Raw genomic sequence first — 22,227 nt, forward strand, 5'->3', positions numbered from 1 at the left:
ACGAACATAATACACACATCACATACACGAACATAATACACACATCACATACACGAACATAATACACACATCACATACACGAACATAAATTACCTTCTCCTGCCGCCTCCGCTCCTATTCCTCGCGCCTTCACTTCCTTGAACGTATGGCCGGAAGCCGCGGCCAGAAGTCGTCATCTTACTGTCCGGCCGTGTCTTCCGGTCCACATGAAAATGGCGCCGGATTTCGCTCTGCGAACTAGCATCGTTTTCGGTCTGTGTAGGAGCGGCGCATGCGAATGGAATGGCTACCGTTCGCATTCTCTATGGAGTTGTATCTGCCGTATAGCATGTCTGTATGTGTCGTTAATCGACACATACAGAGATGAAAAAAAAATGGCGTACGCTTCTGTGAATGGAACGACTCATTCGCATTCTCTATGGGGTTGTATGTACCGTATTCCATCTCTATGTGTCGTTAATCGACAAATACAGAGATGAAAAAAAAATGGCAGCCCCCATACAGAAGTAAAAGTAAGAACAAAGTAAAGAGTAGAACATGAGAACACAAATAAATAAAATTTATGTTAATACCATATTAAAAGCAATATGATAAAAAAAAAATAATTTCATGACACCTTCCCTTTAAGGCTTCCATAAGTCAGGAAATAAAAAATACGCAGTTGTGCAGGCACGAGGGGAACATTTCTTCTTCTGTTTCAAGAGGTGAATTATTAAGGCCCTAAAATTAGTGAACCAGGAATGGGAGGGCCCAAACATATCTGCTGGAAGCGAGGGTGCCCGTATTATACCAGGACAACACATTCCCAGAAAAGGTGCGTACCAAAAGGGGGATAGGGGGACATTTATCAGTGCGACACTGGCCTGTGCAGATAGGATTGTCACAGCGTAACACACCTCTATGGATTATTTTATTGTTTGTTTTTACCTCATTATTATACCACCTGACTATGCCCCTGATGTACTCTGCCCAGCTTACATGTACCCCCACATTATAAACTGAAATACCAGTAATACTCCAAGCAAAATCCACGCTCCAAAAGCCAAATGGACCTCCCCTCTGAACCCTACAGCGTGCCCAAACAGCAGTTTACTTCCACATATATGGCATCGTCATACCCAGGAGAACCTCTTTTTAACCATTTTTTGGGTGTGTCTCCAGTGGCACAAGCTGGGCACGACATATTTGCTACTGAAATGGCATATCTAGGGGAAAATTAAAATTTTTACTTTGCACCATCCACAGCGCAAGCATTTATGGAAAATACCTGTGGGGTGAAAATGTTCACTACACCCTTTAATAAATGCCTTGAGGAGTGTAGTTTCCAAAATGGGGTTACCTCTCAGGGGTTTCCTTTATTATTTCACATCAGAGCCCTGCAATTGTGAGCCAATACTTTGTAAGTCGCAAAATTAGGCCTCAATTTCGCATGGTACTCTTTCACTCTTGAGCCTAGTCGAATGTCCAGGCAAAAGATTAGGGCCACATGTAGGGTGTTTCTAAAACCGGGAAACACAGCATAATAATTGGAGCGCTGTCTTGTTATGGTGGCGCAAACTGGGCACCACATATTGGCATATCTATGGAAAATCCCATTTTCACTCCAACATCGAGTGCACACTAATTTCTGCAAAACACCTGCGGGGTTAACATGCTCTCTACACCCCTAGATGAATACCTTGAGGGATGTAGTTTCCAAAATGGGGTCACTTCTGGGGGGTTTCCACAGTTTTGGTCCCACAGGGGCTTTGCAAATGCGACCAGAAATCAGTCCAGCAAAATCTGCACTCCAAAAGCCAAATGGTGCTCCTTCCCTTCTGAGCCCTGCCGTGTACCCAAGCAGCAGCTTATGAACACAAATGGGGTATTGCTGTACTCGGGAGAAATTGCTTTACAAATGTTTGGGTCCTTTTTTTTCCTTTATTTAATGAGAAAATGAAATTTGTGAGCTAAATCTACGTCTTATTGAAGAAAAGGGATTGTTTTTTTATTTTCACTGCCCAATTCTAATAAATTCTATGAAACACCTGTGGGGTCAAAATGCTCACTACACCCCTAGATGAATTCCTCAAGGCGTGTAGTTTCCTAAATGGAGTCCCTTTTTGGGTGTTTTCATTGTTTTGCTCCCTCAGGGGCTATGCAAATGCAACATGGCCACCGCAAACCATTCCAGCTTTGAGCTCCAAAAGCCAAATAGTGCTCTTTCCCTTCTAAGCCCTGCCGTGTGTCCAAACAGCCATTTATGACCACATGTGGGGTATTGAGAAAAAATTAGCTAAACCTACATTTTCTTTGAAAAAATTAGATTTTTAAAAATTGATTTTAATTTTGACGACCTACTTCCAATCATTACTGTGGGGTCAAAATGCTCGCTATAAAATTAGATAATTTCCTTGAGGGTGTAGTTTCTAAAATGGGGTCACTTGGGGGATTTCCTCTGTTTTGGCACCGCAAGAACCCTTCAAACCTGACATGGTGCCTAAAATATATCTAATAAGACCCCAAAATCCATTAGGTGCTCCTTTGCTTCTGAGGCCGGTGCTCCAGTCCATTAGCATGGTAGGGCCACATGTGGAATATTTCCTAAAACTGCAGAACCTGTGGCAAAAGATATTGAGTTGCATTTCTCTGGTAAAACTTTGTGTTACAAGAAAATGGATTAAAAATTAATTTCTGCAAAAAAACTAAATTTGAACATTTCACCTCTAGTTTGCTTGAATTCCTGTGAAACGTCTAAAGGGTTAAGAAACTTTCTAAATGCGGTTTTGAATACTTCAAAGGGTGAAGTTTTTAAAATGCTGTGACTTATTGGGAGTTTTCAATTAATAATGTATAAATCCCTCAAAGCCACTTCACAACTGAACTGGCCCCTGTAAAAATAGCCTTTTGAAATGTTCTTGAAAATGTTGCTGCTAAAGTTCTAAGCCTTGGAACGTCCTAGAAAAATAAATGGTATCGTTTTTTGAACATCCTTTCTAAAGTAGACATGTGGGGGATGTTAATTAGCAACAATTATGTGTGGTATTATGATTGCGGACTGCAATGCGGTCCGCAATTACTGACCTGCCTGGTTCTATTGGTCGCGGACACCTTTCCGTAGCGATACGGATAGGTGTCCGTGCCGTAGAATCGTGCCAGGAAATATGGAGCATGTTCTACTTTTCTGATTTTTACGGGCCGTGCTCCCATACTTTGTATGGGAGCACGGTACAAAAATGCGGCCCGCGGATGTGATTACGTTCACGGCCGTGTGCATGAGGCCTTACAAGCAGATACATTTCAATTTACAAAAATGCTAATTTTTGCATTTAAATACTGAATGTATCGAGCAAATTTTGCCAGTATCCATAAAGCCCAATGTGTCATGAGAAAACAATCTCAGAATCGCTTGGATAGGTAAAAGCATTCCAACGTCGTTACCACACAAAGTGACACATGTCAGATTTTAAAAATGGGCTCTGTCAGGAAAGTCAAAAGTGGCCACAGCGGGAAGGGGTTAAGTCCTATTATGAGACCATGCAAAGAAGGACTCTTTAGAACAGTCTTATGTAGTTTCCATCTTACATGGGAGTGTTCTAGTGTATAAATATTTTTTATTTTTCCCTACTGTTACTAATTTCCCAGCAACAAGCTATTTCTGGGCTTCTATTTTTGTTGAAAGGAAACCATAATCCTCAAGCCTTTTGAATATTCAGGTCATGATTTAAATATAAATATGTTGATGGAGATCTACATTTTAGTATATTGTGCAACTGTATTTGATCGACTTGTTTTAGCTATTATTAAAGGAACTGTCTGTATGGCTTAATGGTTTTGAAAACCCAAGTAGCCTACACCTTTCTCTTCTTCAAAGAGAATCTGTTAGCAGTTTGAGGCCTCAAAACTGGTGGCCGAGCTAATACAACGGAAGGGGGTTGGGGGGGGGGGTGATTTTAAGCATACGTTTTATTTTATTTTTTTCTGCCCTCCGACACTTCCCCGGCGCGGTGGTCGTAACTACTTTCTACTCTGAGTGACTGCTCCACCGGCAAATCAGGAGATCGCTCGAGCCGTAACTCACAGCAGAGAGGCGGGGCATGCAGTGTAAACCATGTATACTCGAGTGTCCATATACGTTTCTGTCCATTTTTTACCTAAAAGAAGTATACTTTTATTTTTTAAAGTGAACATTGATAGAATAAAATAAACAAAACCTGATTGATTTACTGTATGTAAACTGATACAAAAGTATAGCATCACATTTGCATACGTCGTCCATTGAGATCAATGGTCAAAAAACGTTATCCACGTTGTCATTTTTTTTTAAGTACAGAATAGTGTTGCAGACTATGCTTTACAGTACTTTCAATAACCGTATCCTAACGTAAACCATGACAAACATAGACCAAACGGATGCTATTTTAGTCTACGTTTGACCAATTATAGTCTATGGATACGTTTCAATACATTTTTAGTGTTTAAAAACGTATACGCTCGGCCTAAGGAGCACTTGCACCTCAAGTCCTGCCCTAGTGGCTCTTGCGATTGACACCCTTGGGAAATAAAGCATAACTTCTCAATCATGCAACTTGAATGACCAAGACAAGTTATTTTTAAATGTCCCCTCTCCCCCTATAATCTCTGTCAGCAGTTTTGAGGCCTAAAAACTGCTGACAGATTCCCTTTTAAAAAGAAATATTGTCATAAACCATATACGAAAAGAACGCACTCTTGGCATGTGTCTACACAATGGAAGCCTATGAACAATGTACACTATATCTATATTTATATATTTTTTTATATACATATATGCAGTGAAAAAGTGGTGTGAATTTGCCTTAAACTTGGCTCCAGGGATTTTTTGTCAGCCCTGCTACTGGTCACAGCTCAGATCTTCACATGTAAGTCCAGCCTTACATTCTTGCAGTCATTTAACGTTTGTTTGGACAATTTGTATTAGCCTGGTGTTTCATGTAGATTGATGGGTGTTATTACAGAGGTTTATTTTTCCTTTCTAGGAAATCTTTAACTTCCTGCTGAAAACGTCATCTGCTTCTGGTTGAAGTTTGCTATCTTGCTACTCTGCTCTAGAAACATCTACGGACGGAGTCGGCTGTATGTTGAGTCGATCACTCCGATCCTGGCCATTTAATCCGTCAGATGCTGCGGTCAGCTGACTGCAGCATCTAATGATTTACAGAGGTAGAGGGCTCCCTCTGTCATTACATCACCCCCTTCCCCACGACGTGATCGAAGTGTCGGGAGCCCAAAAACGGCCCCCAGATCTTCCATCTTAGCACACCTATTAGGCCCTTCCAGCATTAGGGTGACAGGCATAATACATTGCAATACAGATGTATTGCAGTATATTATATTAGATATCAACTATATTCATTGATCACACAGTCTAGTCCCCTATTGAGACTAATAATAAAAGTTCAAGAACGTAAAATGTTTACTAATATTGAAAAAAATAAGGAAATAAACACACAAACCTTTTTTTCCCACTAAAAAAAAAAAAATACATGTAATTGGTATCGCCGCGTACATAACAACCGGTCCTATAATGTTCTCACTTAATCTGTCCTCCACGGTGAATGCCGAAAAAACAACTTAATCCTGTAGTTACTCTGAGGTTTTTTTTTTATTTGACAAAATTAGTAAAATATGAAAGTCTAAGTTTGATATCGCCATAATTGTATTATATAAAAACAAAACCCATAAAACAATGGCAGAATTGCTGTGTTTTTTGTTTTATTTTCTACTCCCCTTTCCCATACACAAACAATTTTTTTGAATAATTATTTAAAAAAATTGTACATTACATGAAACCCAAATAGGGGCCATTAAAAAAAATAAATAAAAAAAAGCGCCCTCATACGGCTATGTCGACAAAAGAAATGAAAAAAAGTTATAGCTGTAGGAATGTGACGATGAAAAAATTAAGACAAATTGACGTGTCCTGAAGATCAAAATAGTCTGCTTCCTTATGGGGTTAAGACTACATACCTATTTGTGGTCTTGTTTTTTGCATAACGATCTGTTATTTTTTTAGGCATAATTATGCGGGTAAATTAGTTAAATTTCTATGCATTATTAATATGGGGGGAATGCACAAAAAAGCAATTACGCCCTTTCACATTTAATTAACAGAGGGCATAAGTTTATCGTATCGGTCCAGAGTATGAGAATATATAAGTGTATGTTATTTGTGTTGAGTTGCCTCTCGAATTTTCTTTGATTTTTAAAACAAAAAAAATGTAAAATCATTTTCAAGATATTTTATTGATTTTTACAATTGACAAACGACTACTAAGTTAGAACAATTGCTTCTTCATAATTGATACAAAATAAGTAACCTTGGTCAAACACACAGACCCTAAGGCCTTATGCACACGACAGTAGCCATGTGCATGGCCGTGATTTTTGGGACGGCCGGCAGCGGACTGTCAGCCGCGAGCCGCCCGCAAATCACGGGCTGTGCACATGGCCGCGGCCATTATTTTCAATGAGCCTGGACCGCAGAACACGGCCGTAATAAGACTTGTCCATTCTTTCTGCGGTGCGGGCTCCCGGGCCATGCACGGACTGTGGAAACCACGGTCGTTTGCATGGGCCCATAGAAATTAATGGGGCCGCAATTCTCCAGTGGATTTTCGACGGAAGCGACATGCCCTATCTTCGGGCGTTTACGTCTCTGACCTCCCATTGGCGACAATGGGAGGCAGAGAGTATTTTGTGGAGTTTTTGCCCGCGGCGCTCAATGGCCGCGGGCGAATCATGTGGCAAAAGGAGTTCAGGCAGATCAAACTCAGTGCGAACATACCCTAAAGGGCAGGAGTCTTGAAAATTCAGAGTTAACTGAAGGAGAGACTAGTGAGTGAAAAATGCAGATGTTCATGAAAGATCCATGTGCCCCAGATAGTCAGCGGTTTTTATTTCATGATTTTACCTCCAGAAAATTTACAATTGTAGGCCAATGCTGTGTCGCCAAAATATGTATGCCTTGTGGAAATTATTATTTTAATTTTTTTTTGCTAAAACTACATATTATTGTAAAATTTTGTTTTTCAATTTTACGGCTTTATTCGAAGAAAGTGCATAAAACGCCTGTGGGGCTAAAATGCTCACTACACCCCTAGATTAATTCATTGAGGAATGGGTTCACTTGTGGATGGTCTCTGCTGTACTGGTACCTCAGGGTCTTTGCAAATGCAGCACTCCATCTGCAAGTCATACCAGCAAAATCTGCGCTCCTAGAAGAAAAAAGTGCCATTTGGCTCTAAGCCCTGTCATGTGCCCAAAAGGCAGCTAGCCACCACATATGGAGTATTGGCCATACTCGTGAGAAGTTGCGTAACAAATGTTGGGATGCTTTTTCTCCTATATTTCTTGTAACAAAATTAAACATTTGAGCTAAAACGACATAATATTTGGGAAAAAATAATTTGCCATTTTCACAGCCTAATTCCAATAAATTCACTGAGATGCCTGTGGGGTATAAATGCTCACTACACTTCTACATGAATTCCTTGAAGGGTGCAGTTTCCTATTTGGGGTAACTTTTTGGGTGTTTCCACTGTACTAATACCTCAGGGGTTTTGCAAATGTAGCATGGCATCCGAAAACCATACCAGCAAAATCTAGTTGTGTGCCTAAACAGTGGTTTATAAGCCCATATGGGGTATTGCTGTGCTCCGAGATATTGCTTAAAGAGGCTCTGTCACCAGAATAAAAATGCTCTATCTCCTACATAAGTTTATCGGCGCTGGAATGTAGTTACTAGCAATGTGTTTTTATTTTAAAAACAATGTTTTTTAACAAAGTTATGGCGTTTAGAACATTTATGCAAATGAGATCCTTAATGCCCAACTGGGCGTTTTTTAATTTTCAACCAAGTGGGCGTATGACAAAGAGGTGTATGACGCTGGCCAATCCGCATCATACACCTCTCTGCCTTACACCCAAGCTAGATTCACTGAGCAGCGCGGTCTCGCGAGACCGCGCTGTGACATCACTTCCGCCCACAGGTCCTTCATCCCTGCGTCTGAAGACAACATCTTTCGTCTCCCTCCAGGCTCCTGCTGCTGCTGCTACTACCGATCCGACGACTGGGACTTCTCATGTGGTATCATTTTTTAATTTTAGAAGCAGAGGATTTAAAATGTAGGAATATATAAATTTTTTCGAAATTTCGTTTACTTTTTTTTTTTTTTTTTTTTTTTTTTTTAAATAAAAAGGAGAAAAAGAAATGTATTCATATAAACCAAAATTTACAACCAAAATCGAGTACAATGTGTCACGAGAAAACAGTCTCGGAATCACATGAATAAATTAAACCATTCCAAAGTTATTACCATGTGCTAAACACCTAAAGTGACAAATATCAGATTTGAAAAAATGGGGCTGCATCATTTGTGCCATAAATAGGCCATGTCTTTAAGGGGTTAATAAATAGATGTAGCAGATCTGTCCTGATCTCATTATATGCATTTTCCAACTTACGCAGGGTGGGCTGGCTTTACATTGAAATGTACTTGGAAACCAACAGTACATTCATATCGTGTCATTAGGATAAGCTGTATATGTGTGTGTATATATGTATGTGTGTGTGTATGTATGTGTGTGTGTGTGTATATATATATATATATATATATATATATATATATATAAAAACAATCCCTTCATACACATATTAATTTATGTTCATATTGTTATGAGTGGGGGAGCATAAGCTATTGTTTCTCATCTGGAAATTGTTGCAAATGCGTCTTGTGTTTCCAGATTTTTGTGTGGAAGACATGACTTGTGTTGTGTGGACGTGAGTGTTTGTTGCTTTAAGAAATAAACCATATGGAATGTAAACGCTGCCTCTAGAATTGTATAAATGAACATTTCTTAGGCACAGCAAGTGAAGTGAGTGTTATTGTTTGGCTGGAGGTTTTCCTATGGGTAATGCGTGGGCTGAAATGGTAGGATGACATTACAATGGCTTTGGAGATGCTGTGATATCTGCTAATTTCTTGACTCATTACTTCTTTATTAGCGAAAATGCAGATTAGGAGAAGATGTTGTGAAATGTAATGTTCATTATACTGCGTTGTAAATCTGAACAGAGCTGTATGGGGTCTGTATGTATGCAGTGCTCATGCCTGTCTCTGTTTCCCTGTTTATTTATACAGTAGAAACATTTTTATTATTTCACCTATTGTAAGTAAATAAAAATCCATAGTAAATAGAAGTCCTTGAGTGGTCTTTTTCTATGTATTAAGACAACCTGTTCATGGTCTTGGTTGTCACTCAGCTTTACTACACCCCAGAATGGAAAATCTTCTTGTTTCCTGTATTTCTGCATAATGAAATAGATTTGCTGGTCAAGGTGCCTATGGAGGCCGAAGACCACTCCTTTGGGAGCTGGAATGACCATCATATTGTTTTACACCAACTTTCCCAGAAACCTATATCCTACATACGGTGCGGGTCTCCTACAATAGCTGTACCATTGCAGTGTGTCGTGACTGTATCTGTGTTACTTTGACCACAGAGAAGACTTGTAAACTGCCTGTTGTGTTGGTTTCATATGGATTGTGACCACTATGAATGCAGGAAGTCTATCAATTGTTCCACTGACAGTAACATCCTTCATGCCATATGTGGTAATAGCTGGTCGCCCGTCTGGTGTGTAAGTGAGTAAGCAGTACTGGCTTTTGCCTCGTTTCCCAGAAGCGCCGCACTGGATGTTTTCAGCTGACGCCCTTCACTGCTGCAATAATGACGTGACCTCAGTGTTACTCAGTAGACCTTTAATAGGATAGCGGTCAAAATGATCCTCTTTGCAATTTAAACCCTTAATCCTTTAACTCTTTGAAGCCTTTTTCACATTTAAAATTGTGTTATACATTTTGTTACTGGTGGTCTTTTTTTTTTTTTTTTGAGCGTGTTTTGAATGTTTTGTTTCCAATGCAGTTTTGTTTCTTTCAAGCATATGTTTTTTTTTTCTTGTTTTTTGTAAAGAGCAGGAGTTGGTCATAAATAAAAAATATGTAGGAAAGCAGCTACGGTTAATTAAAAAAACATGTGCAGCAAGTGTGTTAATACCGTAATTGAACAAAGCCTTTAGTGAGTATTTTGAAAGAAAAATTTCTATTCAGAATACAACATCATTGTAACAAATTTTATTAGGCAAAAAGATCTCTCTGAAGCTAGCAGTAGACGTGATCAATGTGGCCGACTATAATGACCTTCAATCTTGCTAATCGGCTCAGGCACCATGCACACGACCGTAAGTTTGATCCGTAATTGCGGATCAAAGTATGGATCCATTCATTTCTATTGCCCGCGGACACGTTCTTGTATATTTATGGGAAGGTGTCCGGGCCGTAAAAATAATCTGCAAAAAAAAAGGACATGTCCTATTCTTTTATTTTATAAACTGTGCTCCTATACTTTATAATAGGAGCACAGCCCACAAATGGGGGTGACTGTCCGCAGCCATCTGTGCCCGTGATTATGGCTACAGCAGTGTGCAGGGGGCCTATGCAAGTTGTTTGAACAGAGCAGGAGAATTAAATGTCTGACCGAAAGAAACCGCTGCTGTGAAACAAAACATTGAAATTTGCCTTTTTCCCCTGATGAGTCTTTCAGACCCTAAAGAAAACGCAATCCGTTATGTTGGTACTTCTGCCTGTTACTTGCGGTCACCAGTGCCCACACTTTGGCATTCTCGTGCAAAATTGAAAAGTTCTTGGTTACCCAGATATTTAAAGGGATATTCCAATTTAAGCAAATAAATGTTGTTCATTTTTATAATCCAAAAGTTAAAATTTTTACAATATACTTTCTGTAATAATTCCTTATGGTTTTCAAGATCTTTGTTTGCGTTCATTCAATAGGAACATTCACTGGGGCTAAAAATCTGTTATTGGTCATGTGATCGACACACTCTTCGACACCTTCCCGTGCTGTGCCAGTCTACATTTACGGCGCCAGGCAGCTCACACCCTTCAAGTGTTGTCTAACCCCTTAGATGCCACATTCAATAGTATTGTATGTAATGCATATAACTGATCTACAGTGTCCCTATGTCTTTCTTTATTTTGAGCCAGTGCCCCTCGATTAAATAGTTAAATAATAATGTACCCTTTTCATCTGAAAACTAGTACGATCTTTTAAAGTGAACCATCGTATTGGCACCCAAACTACTCACAATGGAATGTAGACCAAATAAATGATAGTCAGTCCTCAGCATTTCTATGTGTAATAAGGCACAATACCTTTGAAATTTGGTTTTAAAGTGTTCCTGTACAGTACGTCTAGTATCTCATGTGTGCACCTTGTTGTTTTCCTGTACCTAAGAAGTTCTTTAAAGCCAGGGTTGTTACATTGCACATCCGCCGAAAAATTAGGATCACGGCGCACGCGTGAATACGCCAGACTCCTCGTCGAGATGAAATGTCCATATACGCTCATTTACATGCAGCGAGGAAACGATGAAATCAAACTGTAAAGTGACTGCGCGTTGTTTACACATAGAAATACTGAGCGCCGACAACCAATGACATGTAGGCCAGAGAAATGATAAAGTGGGTCGGGTGCCAAAATGGAGGGGACAAGTTTCCTTTAACAATCTGGACTTGTTGCTTTTGCATCATCCTGAATAATAATGAACCATTTACCATGGTTTAGTACATGCTACAGAGCTTGACAGTGATTTTGTATTTGTCCTCCTTTTATAGAGATTAAGAAGGCTGTCCACAAAATACAGAACAGAGAAGATTTACCCGACAATCACTGGAGAAAAAGAAGAAAATGTCAAAAAGAACAGATATAAAGACATTCTGCCATGTAAGTTACTTTACTTCATGTGTGAGAACCACACCGATTCTGTTAAAGGTATTCCAGCCAAAATATAAATTTGTCCATGCTCCTGAATCTTTATAAACCATAAGGGCATGCCCCCACGTGGCGGATTTCCTCCGCCACTGTCCGCATCAATGCCGCACAGAATCTGCGTTGCAGATTCTGCTGCGGATCTGCACAAAATGTGCAGTAAATTGATGCGGACTAGCTGCTGCGGACTGCGGTAAAAGTACTTCCCTTCTCCCTATCAGTGCAGGATAGAGAGAAGGGACAGCACTTTCCCTTGTGAAAGTCAAAGAAATTCATACTTACCGGCCGTTGTCTTGGTGACGCATCCCTCCTTCGGCATCCAGCCCGACCTCCCTGGATGACGCGGCAGTCCATGTGACCGCTGCAGCCTGTGATTGGCTGCAGCCGTCACTTAGACTGAAACGTCATCCTGGGAGGCCGGACTGGAGACAGAAGCAGGGAGTTCTCGGTAAGTATGAACTTCAATTTTTTTTACAGGTTGCTGTATATTGGGATCGGTAGTCACTGTCCCGGGTGCAGAAACAGTTACTGCCGATCGCTTAACTCTTTCAGCACCCTGGACAGTGACTATTTACTGACGTCTCCTAGCAACGCTCCCGTCATTACGGGAGCCCCATTGACTTCCTCAGTCTGGCTGTAGACCTAGAAATACATAGGTCCAGCCAGAATGAAGAAATGTCAAGTTAAAAAAGCAAAACGCATCCGCAGCACACATAACATGTGCATGACAGCTGCGGACTTCATTGCGGAATTTAGAATCTCCATTGAAGTCAATGGAGAAATTCCGCCATGAGTCCGCAACCAGTCCGCCACTGCTCCGCAACAGACAGAGCATGCTGCGGACGCCAAATTCCGCTCCGCAGCCTATGCTCCGCAGCGGAATTTTACGCATCGTGTAAATGAACACTGCTAAATAAAAGTGGAAGTCAATGGAGAAACGGCTCCGCTGTGGATTAACGCTGCGGAGTGTCCGCAGCGGAATTTAAGTGAAATTCCGCCACGTGTGAACCCAGCCTAACGGTGCTGCTTTTCCCTTGAAAGCTCATCTTTGTGCTCCAGATTTGCTACTCCATTCATTTTTTGAGACCGGGAGTAACTGTCTAACAGCCACATTGTCAGCCATGTTAACTCTTGTGGAGCTAAATTCTGTCATCTGGTCACCCATGGGATCTTCCCCCTTCATCTCTCCCAGTTCTCCCTTGTCATGATACTGCTATAGCTACTAGCTGGGTAGTGTAGCACGATAGTGAGGGAGTTTGCGGACACTTTCAAAAGAAATCAACTGCAGGAAATAGGTGTGAAATTGTGGGCTTTTTAAAAAAAAAAAAAAAAAAAAAAAAAGTTGCAGTTTTATTGTAAACTCTGATAAACATGCCATGAACAGTTTTGGTTGAAATCTTTAAATATTTGTTTTGGTAAACACATGGTATCTCCGCTACAGGACATTTATGCATAAACGACATTGTAACATAGAATTGTGTATGTTGGTGCTTTCTGTCCCTACCATTCAAAATTGCATACAAGCCCGTTCTAGAACCTGTGTCTTTATCATTGAGGGAGGGGGCAACAGTACGACCGTGATAAGTCAATCAGCTTACACCTGAGGGTAAAATAAAACTAAAATGAAACCGTATAGGTCAAGGAAATCCTTCAGGATTCGATACAAACCGGATTATAATGGAATCTGTCATGGCTACTTTGAAAACATAAGACATGACATCAGAGTCTTAGTATTTGGACAATGCACTGAGTTGTTAGTTTTGTTTTTTTGGTCTTCTTTCTCTTTATAAATATTTTAAAACCTTTTATTACTTCTTTCCAGTTGACCACAGTAGAGTTAAACTTGCACTGAAAATTCCACCTCATGAATCTGACTACATCAATGCAAATTTTATCAAGGTAAGCCATGTGGGTGTAGCCTTGTTGCACACAATGTTATGGCATGTTCTGATGGGCATTGTGACTTGATACTTTCTCCATTAGGAGAATGCAGGCTATTATAAATACCAGCTGTGTTCTGCTAGAGGGCAGCTGTGGGGGATTTCAAATCCTCATGGCTGTCCATTCCTATTGCCTGGTTGACTTCCGCTTGAATTGTTACATGAGTATCTACTTTATGGGTACATAGCTTCCATGATAAAGGGAAGGAGTTGAGCACATATGAGTTCCCATAGGGGGAATTAAAGAGGTTCTGTAACCAGATAAGTGCCCTATCTCCTACATAATCTGATCGGCGCTGTAATGTAGATAATAGTGGTTTTTATTTTGAAAAACTGTCATTTTTGAACAAGTTATGAACCATTTTATATTTATGCTAATTCGTTTCTTAATAGACAACTGGGAGATTTTTTGTATTTTTTTTATTATTTTTTTTTCCCCCCAAACTTTTTACCAACCGGGTGTTGACCAATCAGCGTCGTACACTTCTCTCCATTCATGATTAGCTCTACTCAAAGCACAGCATGATCTCGTGAGATCACGCTGTGCTGTCACTTACTCTAACATTAACTTTACCAAAGTATATTGAGAGTGAATAGACATCGCCTCCAGCTAGGATGCGCTGTCTATTCACACTTCAGACACTTCGGTAAAGTTTCTGTGGGACTTACTCACGCAGCACAGCGTGATTTCGCTGTGAATGACAGCACAGCGTGATCTCGCGAGATCACGCGGTGTGCGCGCAGTGAAAGAAGCTGGGCTGGAACAATGAAGTGTATGACGCTGATTGGTCAGCGTCATACAATCCTCTTCACAACACCCAGTTGGTAAAAAGTTAAAAAAACGGCCAGTTGTCCATCAACAAACTAATTGGCATAAATCTAAAATTGCTCATAACATACTCAAAAGTGATAATTTAAAAAAAAAAACACTTCTCTACATTGCAGCGCCGATCCGATTATGTAGGAGATAGGGCACTTATAATCTGGTGACAAAGCCTCTTTAAAGGAACAGTGTCACCACAAAAAATGTTTGAATATGTTAAAGATGTTAGTGCTTTATTAAAAACGTTTGGTTTAATTTGTGTGTTTGTGTGTTACTTTTTCTTATTTTTACACTTTTTCTTCTCAATGGGGGCTGCCATTTTTTTTTCCATTTCTGTATGTGTCGATTAACGACACATACAGACATGGAATACGGCAGCTCCAGTCCCATAGGGACTGCGAACGGGGCCCGTTCCATCCACTAACATGTATGCCGCTGTGTGGGAACGGCGCATGCGCCGCTCCCACACAGTTCAATTTGAAATGCGCGCCGTCCGGCGCCATTTTCCTGTGGACCGGAAGTCGCGGCCGGACAGTAAGATTACTACTTCCGGTCGCGGCTTCCGGACTTGTGCACATGGAGCAGCAGACGGAGCGGATGGACCGGAGGGAGCGGCGGCGACTGGAGCAGGTAAGTTATTTCTATGTATGTTTGTGTTTCAGTGTGTGTTTACTACTGTATGTAAACCTTCTACACTGTGTGTTAGCTCAAAAAATGGCGACACACAGTGTAGGAGGTTAGACGGTTCAAACCCCTCGTTTCTCCCGGCACTAGCCAGGATAAAGGAGGGGGGGATGCTGAGAGCTCACTAGAGCGAGGGCTTTTTACCCAATTTTGCAGCATAAAGCAATGTGGTTGCTTTACCACATGCAATTTTGGGAATGGCTCCATCTAGTGACCAGCAATGGGAAATATTATAAATTAGAATCCAATTGAATCCAATTTATAATATTTCCTGACTCGTGAAAAAAAAAAAAAATTAGAACAATGTTTAATCACCTATACACTAATTGTTTAACTAAAAAAAACAAAACATGTTTTTCTGGCAACACATTCCCTTTAAAGAGAACCTTTCACCTCTCCATACATGTGCAGCATGTAATGGGGAGGGCTGCACAAACTCTGGGGCATTTTACATTTTTTTTTTCTACCTCCCTCCGTTATTTAGATATCGGTGCCGTTCTATTTGGTGCCCGATATTTAAATAACCCCCTGAACAGTCAACGGGGTGTATACGGTCAAGGGGGTGTGATACTATGGCTGTGACACTGTCCAATCTGATATGGACAGCGTTACATCAAAAGCGAGGAGAGCGAGCGTGTGCGCGCCCACTCTCTCACTCTTCAGCTTTAAAGATCAGTCTTCTGCCGAACTGGAAAGGGGGCGTGTCTTTGCTACGGACAGTGCAAGCGCTCCCCAGCTCTTTTAACACTGTCCGTAGCAGTGACACGCCCCCTTGCCAGTTCGGCAAAAGACTGATCTTCAAAGCTGAAGAGTGAGTGAGCGCGTGGGCTCTCTCTCTCTATCTCTCTGGACAGTGTCACAGCCATAGTAACACGCCCCGTTGACTGTTCATGGGGTTATTTAAATATTGGGTGCCAAATATAACGGGGGTAGGTAGAAAAATAATGTAAAAAAGTGCCCCAGAGTTTGTGCAGCCCTCCCCATTACATGCTGCACTCAGCTTCACATGTTTGGGGAGGTGAAAGGTTCTCTTCAAGCCCTCTTGGACAAACAGATGAACCTTTGCAAATAACGGGGATGTGGGAATTTTATGAGTTGAGCGTATGGTACTTCATGAAAACCATACAATAGAACTTGTTCCTGGTTCTTTGTGCAAAACGTTTCATTCCCCCAAACCTTTGTGGTTATATTGTGACAATAGCCATTTTCAGTGTCCCGGTTACTTTATTAGCCATATAATAAGTTTAAGCTGATTAAAGATGAAATCTAGTGACTCATGGAACAATCTGACCTTGATAATGGTATGCTGCGGTTTTTAGAAATGAAAACTGAGACATTTTGTAAAAAAAACTTGTCACAAACACTTTTGTATGGTCATAGCCTGACCAGTAATACCATAGAATAATATCTATCTTATGTGTATTTGCCATAATGGGGCAAAAATGAGCGGCTTTTCTTTTTTTTTAAACAATTTTTGGGTAAAGAGGTGTGCGTGCGTGCGTTCCTGCCTGCCTGCCCATAACCATACTTTCTATATCTTTCAGGGAGTGCACGGCCCTAAAGCATACATAGCAACCCAAGGGCCATTAGCTAACACAGTATTAGATTTCTGGAGGATGATTTGGGAATACCAGGTCAAAGTAAGTGTTTATTCTTGATTTTGTTACAATTGTTTTGATTTAATTAAATATTCCGGAAACATCCTCATTTTTCATATATGGTAAGTCAGGGAACGGGTTTCCTTTTTTCTTTTTTTTTTAAAATCTATATAAACCTGGTCTTGGTGGCATTAGTTGGTCTCTTTATATATGCCATCTCAATAGTAGTCCTTTTTAAAGCTGTATTTTGCAGCATAGTCTGAAAGCCATTTTGGGCTTAAAGAGGCTCTGTCACCAGATTATAAGTGCCCTATCTCCTACATAATCTGATCGTTGCTGTAATGTAGGTAAGTGTTTTTTTATTTTGAAAAACGATCATTTTTGAGCAAGTTTTAGATTTATGCTAATTAGTTTCTTAATGCCCAACTGGGCGTTTTTGACCAAGTGGGCGTTGTAAAGAGAAGTGTATGACGCTGACCAATCAGCGTCATACACTTCTCTCCATTCAAGTGCATCTTGACGCATCTGTCACATACACCCACAGTAACTTTACTGAAGTGTTCGGAGAGTGAATTGACGTTGCCTCCAGCCAGGATGAGATGTCTATTCACACTCCCGACACTTCGGTAAAGTTACTGTGGGACTTACTCACATAGCACAGCATGATCTCGCGAGATCACACTGTGCCGTGAGTAAGTCCCACACAAACTTTACCGAAGTGTCGGGAGTGTGAATAGACATTTCATCCTGGCTGGAGGAAATGTCCATTCACTCTCTGGACACTTCAGTAAAGTTACTGTGGGTGTATGTGACAGCACAGCGTGATCTCGCTGTGCTGTGAATACAGATGCACTTGAATGGAGAGAAGTGTATGACGTTGATTGGTCAGTGTCATACACTTCTCTTTACAACGCCCACTTGGTCAAAAGTTAGTTGGGCATTAAGAAACTAATTAGCATAAATCTAAAATTGTTCATAACTTGCTCAAAAATGATCGTTTTTCAAAATAAAGACCACTTCTCTACATTACAGCGATGATCAGATTATGTAGGAGATAGTGCACTTATAATCCGGGGACAGAGCCTCTTTAACCCCTTAGAGACCACCAATATGCCTTTTCATGGCGGTCACTAAGGGGCTTTAGGCTAGACCGCTGCGTTTTCACGGCGGCCCAGTAAGTCCAGCACGGGTGTCCCGTGCAGGCTGGAGCCGGGGCTCTGCTGTCTGATGGTCAGCCGGACTCCTGCTCCAACGCCTGCGATCAACGTTTACTTCGATCGCGGCCGTTTAACCCGTTAAATGCCGCCGTCAATAGCAACCACGGCATTTAACTTGTTTACAAAGGGAGAGAGCTCCCTCTGTCACCCATCGGCGGCTCGCAAATGCAATCGCGCGTCTCCGATGGGGTGTCATGGCAGCCGGGGGCCTGATAAAGGCCCCCAGGTCTGCCCTGGGCATATGCCTATTAGGACGTGCCAGAGGCACGTCCTAATAGATTGCCTGTCAGATTTATACTGACAGGCAATAATGCTTTGGTATACTAAGTATACCAAAGCATTATAGTAGCAATCTGAAGATAGCATAGTAAAGTCCCCTAGTGGGACTAATAAAATAAGTAATAAATGTGAAATAAAGATTATTATAAAAATGACATAAAAAAATCAATTTTTGTCCATTAAAACTGGTTTTATTTAGTAAGTGTAAAAAATAAATAAAAGTACACATACCATCCACATACCATATGGTATCGCCGCAATTGTAATGACTAAATAAAGTTAATATGTAATTTAAACCGCAAGGTGAACACCGTAAAGAAAACCCGCAAAAAACTATGGCGAAATTGCTATTTTTTTCTATTGCCCCCTAAAAAAGTCATAATAAAAATGAAACCAGTCCCATGCACCCCAAAACAGTACCAATCAAAACTACGTCTCGTCCCGCAAAAAACAAGCACAAAAAATCGCATTGATGGAAAAATAAAAAAGTTACGATTCTTGGAAAGCGACGATGCAAAAACAAATAATTTTAGTTCAAAAGTGTTTTTATTGTGCAAAAGTCGTAAAACATAAAAAACCTCTACATATGTGGTATCGCCGTAATCGTACCGACCCATAGAATAAAGGTAATGTGTTATTTACGCAGCACAGTGAATGGCGTCAATTTAAAACGCATAGAACAATAGTGGAGTTTCAGGGTTTTTTTTCTAATTCCCCCCCCCCCCCCCAAAAAAAAGTTAATCAAAAAATTATTTGTACCCTAAAATAAAAAGTGCCATTAAAAAGTACAACTAATGGCGCAAAAAAAAAGTCCTCATACAGCTGTGTAGACGAAAAAATAAAAAAGTTATAGCTCTTTGAATGCGACTTTAGAAAAACGAATAAAATAGCTTGGTCATTAGGGCCCAAAATAGGCTGGTCACTAAGCGGTTAAGGAAGGGCAGAGATGCCTTTTTAATGCTTTTTTTTCTTCTCCAACAATGCTGTACATTTATACGTCTTCATGAGTTCTGACATGCCAGGCAACAGTATTTTACTACATTTAGATTAGTCTTCTCTGAGCACTGGCCATTGTGGTAAAGCAGATGTTGGCTTTTTCAGTTACCCAGTTTACTCAATCTTGCCTGAATCCAGCCTGTGTATGTCTGGCCGCTCACTATCCTTGTGTCCTTAGCATATAAAACACGCTAGTAAATCTAAGGGAAGCTGTACTTTATTGGCAATGGACTGCAGATCAGCCCTCATTCTTATCTAGACCTATTTATAACCTTTTAAAGTGCAGACAATCAAGAACACCTTACTCTAGGATTTATAATCTATATAATTTAGTGTGACAAGTTGAGAAGAATAGCCGCTCAGACGGGCATTGGTCTTGTCAGGTCACAGGTAGGCCACTGGTGCCATGTGTCCTGCAATGAGAGTTGTCCATCTGCGGACATCCTGGTTAAACTAGCCTTTGGACCTGTGTTAAAAATAACACAAAACAACAACCCTTCTTCACGTACAATGGAGAATGGCAATGTTTTCTACGGGAGCATATATGCACGAAATATGTACGAGCATATACAGTACTTTGCTTAGAACCATGTAGAAAAATATAGAAGGAAACTGTATCATGTAACATTTGATACAATAAATATGCATATTTTTTTTTTTTTTTTTTTTCAAAGATAACTTTCATTATACATTGTTATGTGACACCTTTTTAATGTTTAGATTTATGGCGCATATGAGAAGTAGATGTGGTTAAATCAATGGTTTTCATTTTTTTGTTTTACTAATTTTAAAGTTAATACAAATTATACATTGATCTAGTTCCTCCAGAGTTGATGTACTTGACATAATTATAACTTTTAACTGGTGCAGCATGTTTAAAATAATAATAATCTTTTTTTTTTTTCTAAGAATTAATATGATTTTTCTCCCCCTATTTTTAGATAATTGTAATGGCTTGTCGTGAATTTGAAATGGGAAGGGTATGTATTCTGGAGAAATAATGAACTTGCGTGTCTTTGCACTTCCTTTGAGGTTTGAGTAATGCAGGATTTCCTTTAACTGCTTCTAACCATCTTGAATGTGGGACATACTAGAATCTTATGACTGCACAGGATACAGACCATTTAAGTTAAATAAGGAATGAACTATGTAACCTAAAACACAGGTCCTTGATTTTTATTAAGCGCTCTTCAGGTTGCATTCATTACAAATGCTTACTGGGGTTGTACCAGAAGCGACAATTCTCATCTATAAACAGGATAGGTGATAATTGCCCGATTGCTGGGACACCGAACTATCATGACAACGAGGGTCCCAAACACCACTATTCCTGCTAGTAAATGCATTAATACCAGTATTATATTATACCAGTATCCCAGCCTTGTAATAACGGGGGAACCGCTGAAGAATTTTTAAAGGAGGCTCTGTCACCATATTATAAGTGCCCTATCTTGTACATAATATGATCGGCGCTGTAATGTAGATTACAGCAGTGGTTTTTATTTAGAAAAATTATCATTTTTGACGGAGTTATGACCTATATTAGCTTTATGCTAATGACTTTCTTAATGAACAAATGGGCTAGTTTTACTTTTTGGCCAAGTGGGCGTTGTACAGAGGAGTGTATGACGCTGACCAATCAGTGACCAATCAGTGTCATACACTTCTCTCCATTCATTTACACTGCACTAGCGATATAGCTATATCACTATGTGCAGCCTCATACACACACACACACTAACATTACTGCAGTGTCCTGATAATGAATATACATTACCTACAGCCAGGACGTGATGTGTATTCAGAATCCTGTCAATTCTGTAGCGTCTGTGTGATATTTATATTAAGGCAAGCGTAATCGCGCGAGATTACGATGTAACCTGCCATTTCAAACGAGACTACGCTTGCCTTGCTGTAAATATCACAGAGACGCTACAGAAGTGACAGGAGAATGAATACACATCACATCCTGGCAGGAGGTAATGTATATTCATTGTCCGGACACTGCAGTAATGTTATAGTGTGTTTATGTGGCTGCACATAGCGATATAGCTATATCGCTAGTGCTGTATAAATGAGTGGGGAGTAGTGTATGACGGTGATTGGTCACTTATTGGTCAGCGTCTTACACTCCTCTGTACAACGCCCACTTGGCCAAAAAGTAAAACACGTCCAGTTGGTCATTAAGAAACTCATTAGCATAAAACTAATCTAGGTCATAACCCCATCAAAAAGTATCGTTTTTCTAAATAAAAAAAACACTGCTGTAATCTACATTACAGCGCCGATCACATCATGTACAATATAGGCCACTTATAATGTGGTGACAGAGCCTCTTTAAAGAGGCTCTGTCACCAGATTTTGCAACCCCTATCTCCTATTGCAGCAGATCGGCGCTGCAATGTAGATAAGAGTAAAGTTTTTTGTTTTTAAAAACGAGCATTTTTGGCCAAGTTATGACCATTTTTATATTTATGCAAATGAGGCTTTCTAAAGTACAACTGGGCGTGTATTATGTGCGTACATCTGGGCGTTTTTACTTTTTACTAGCTGGGCGTTGTGAATGGGAGTGTATGATGCTGACGAATCAGCATCATCCACTTCTCTTCGTTACCACCCAGCTTCTGGCAGTGCAGACACACAGCGTGTTCTCGAGAGATCACGCTGTGACGTCACTCACTTCCTGCCCCTGGTCCTGCATCGTGTCGGACGAGCGAGGACACATCGGCACCAGAGGCTACATTTGATTCTGCAGCAGCATCGGCGTTTGCAGGTAAGTCGATGTAGCTACTTACCTGCAAACCCTGATGCTGCTGCAGAAT

The 22,227-nt window shown here is 40.4% G+C and overlaps 1 protein-coding gene across 3 annotated transcripts in view; it reads left to right on the forward strand.

The window, feature by feature from the left end:
• Positions 1-22,227, forward strand: part of PTPN12 (protein tyrosine phosphatase non-receptor type 12) — a 101,911-nt gene that overhangs the window by 38,284 nt on the left and 41,400 nt on the right. For all 3 annotated transcript variants that reach the window (XR_012882408.1, XM_075857339.1, XM_075857338.1), the window contains exons 2-5: positions 11,715-11,823; positions 13,691-13,767; positions 16,860-16,955; positions 20,347-20,385. Coding sequence is in view for 2 of the 3 variants with exons in the window: in XM_075857339.1 (XP_075713454.1) it covers positions 11,715-11,823; positions 13,691-13,767; positions 16,860-16,955; positions 20,347-20,385 (321 nt within the window). In the remaining variant the exon portion in view is untranslated. The remainder of the gene's footprint in view (positions 1-11,714; positions 11,824-13,690; positions 13,768-16,859; positions 16,956-20,346; positions 20,386-22,227) is intronic.

The sequence above is a fragment of the Rhinoderma darwinii genome, chromosome 3, assembly GCF_050947455.1.
Source record: "Rhinoderma darwinii isolate aRhiDar2 chromosome 3, aRhiDar2.hap1, whole genome shotgun sequence".
NCBI classification, from domain to species: Eukaryota; Metazoa; Chordata; class Amphibia; order Anura; family Rhinodermatidae; genus Rhinoderma; species Rhinoderma darwinii.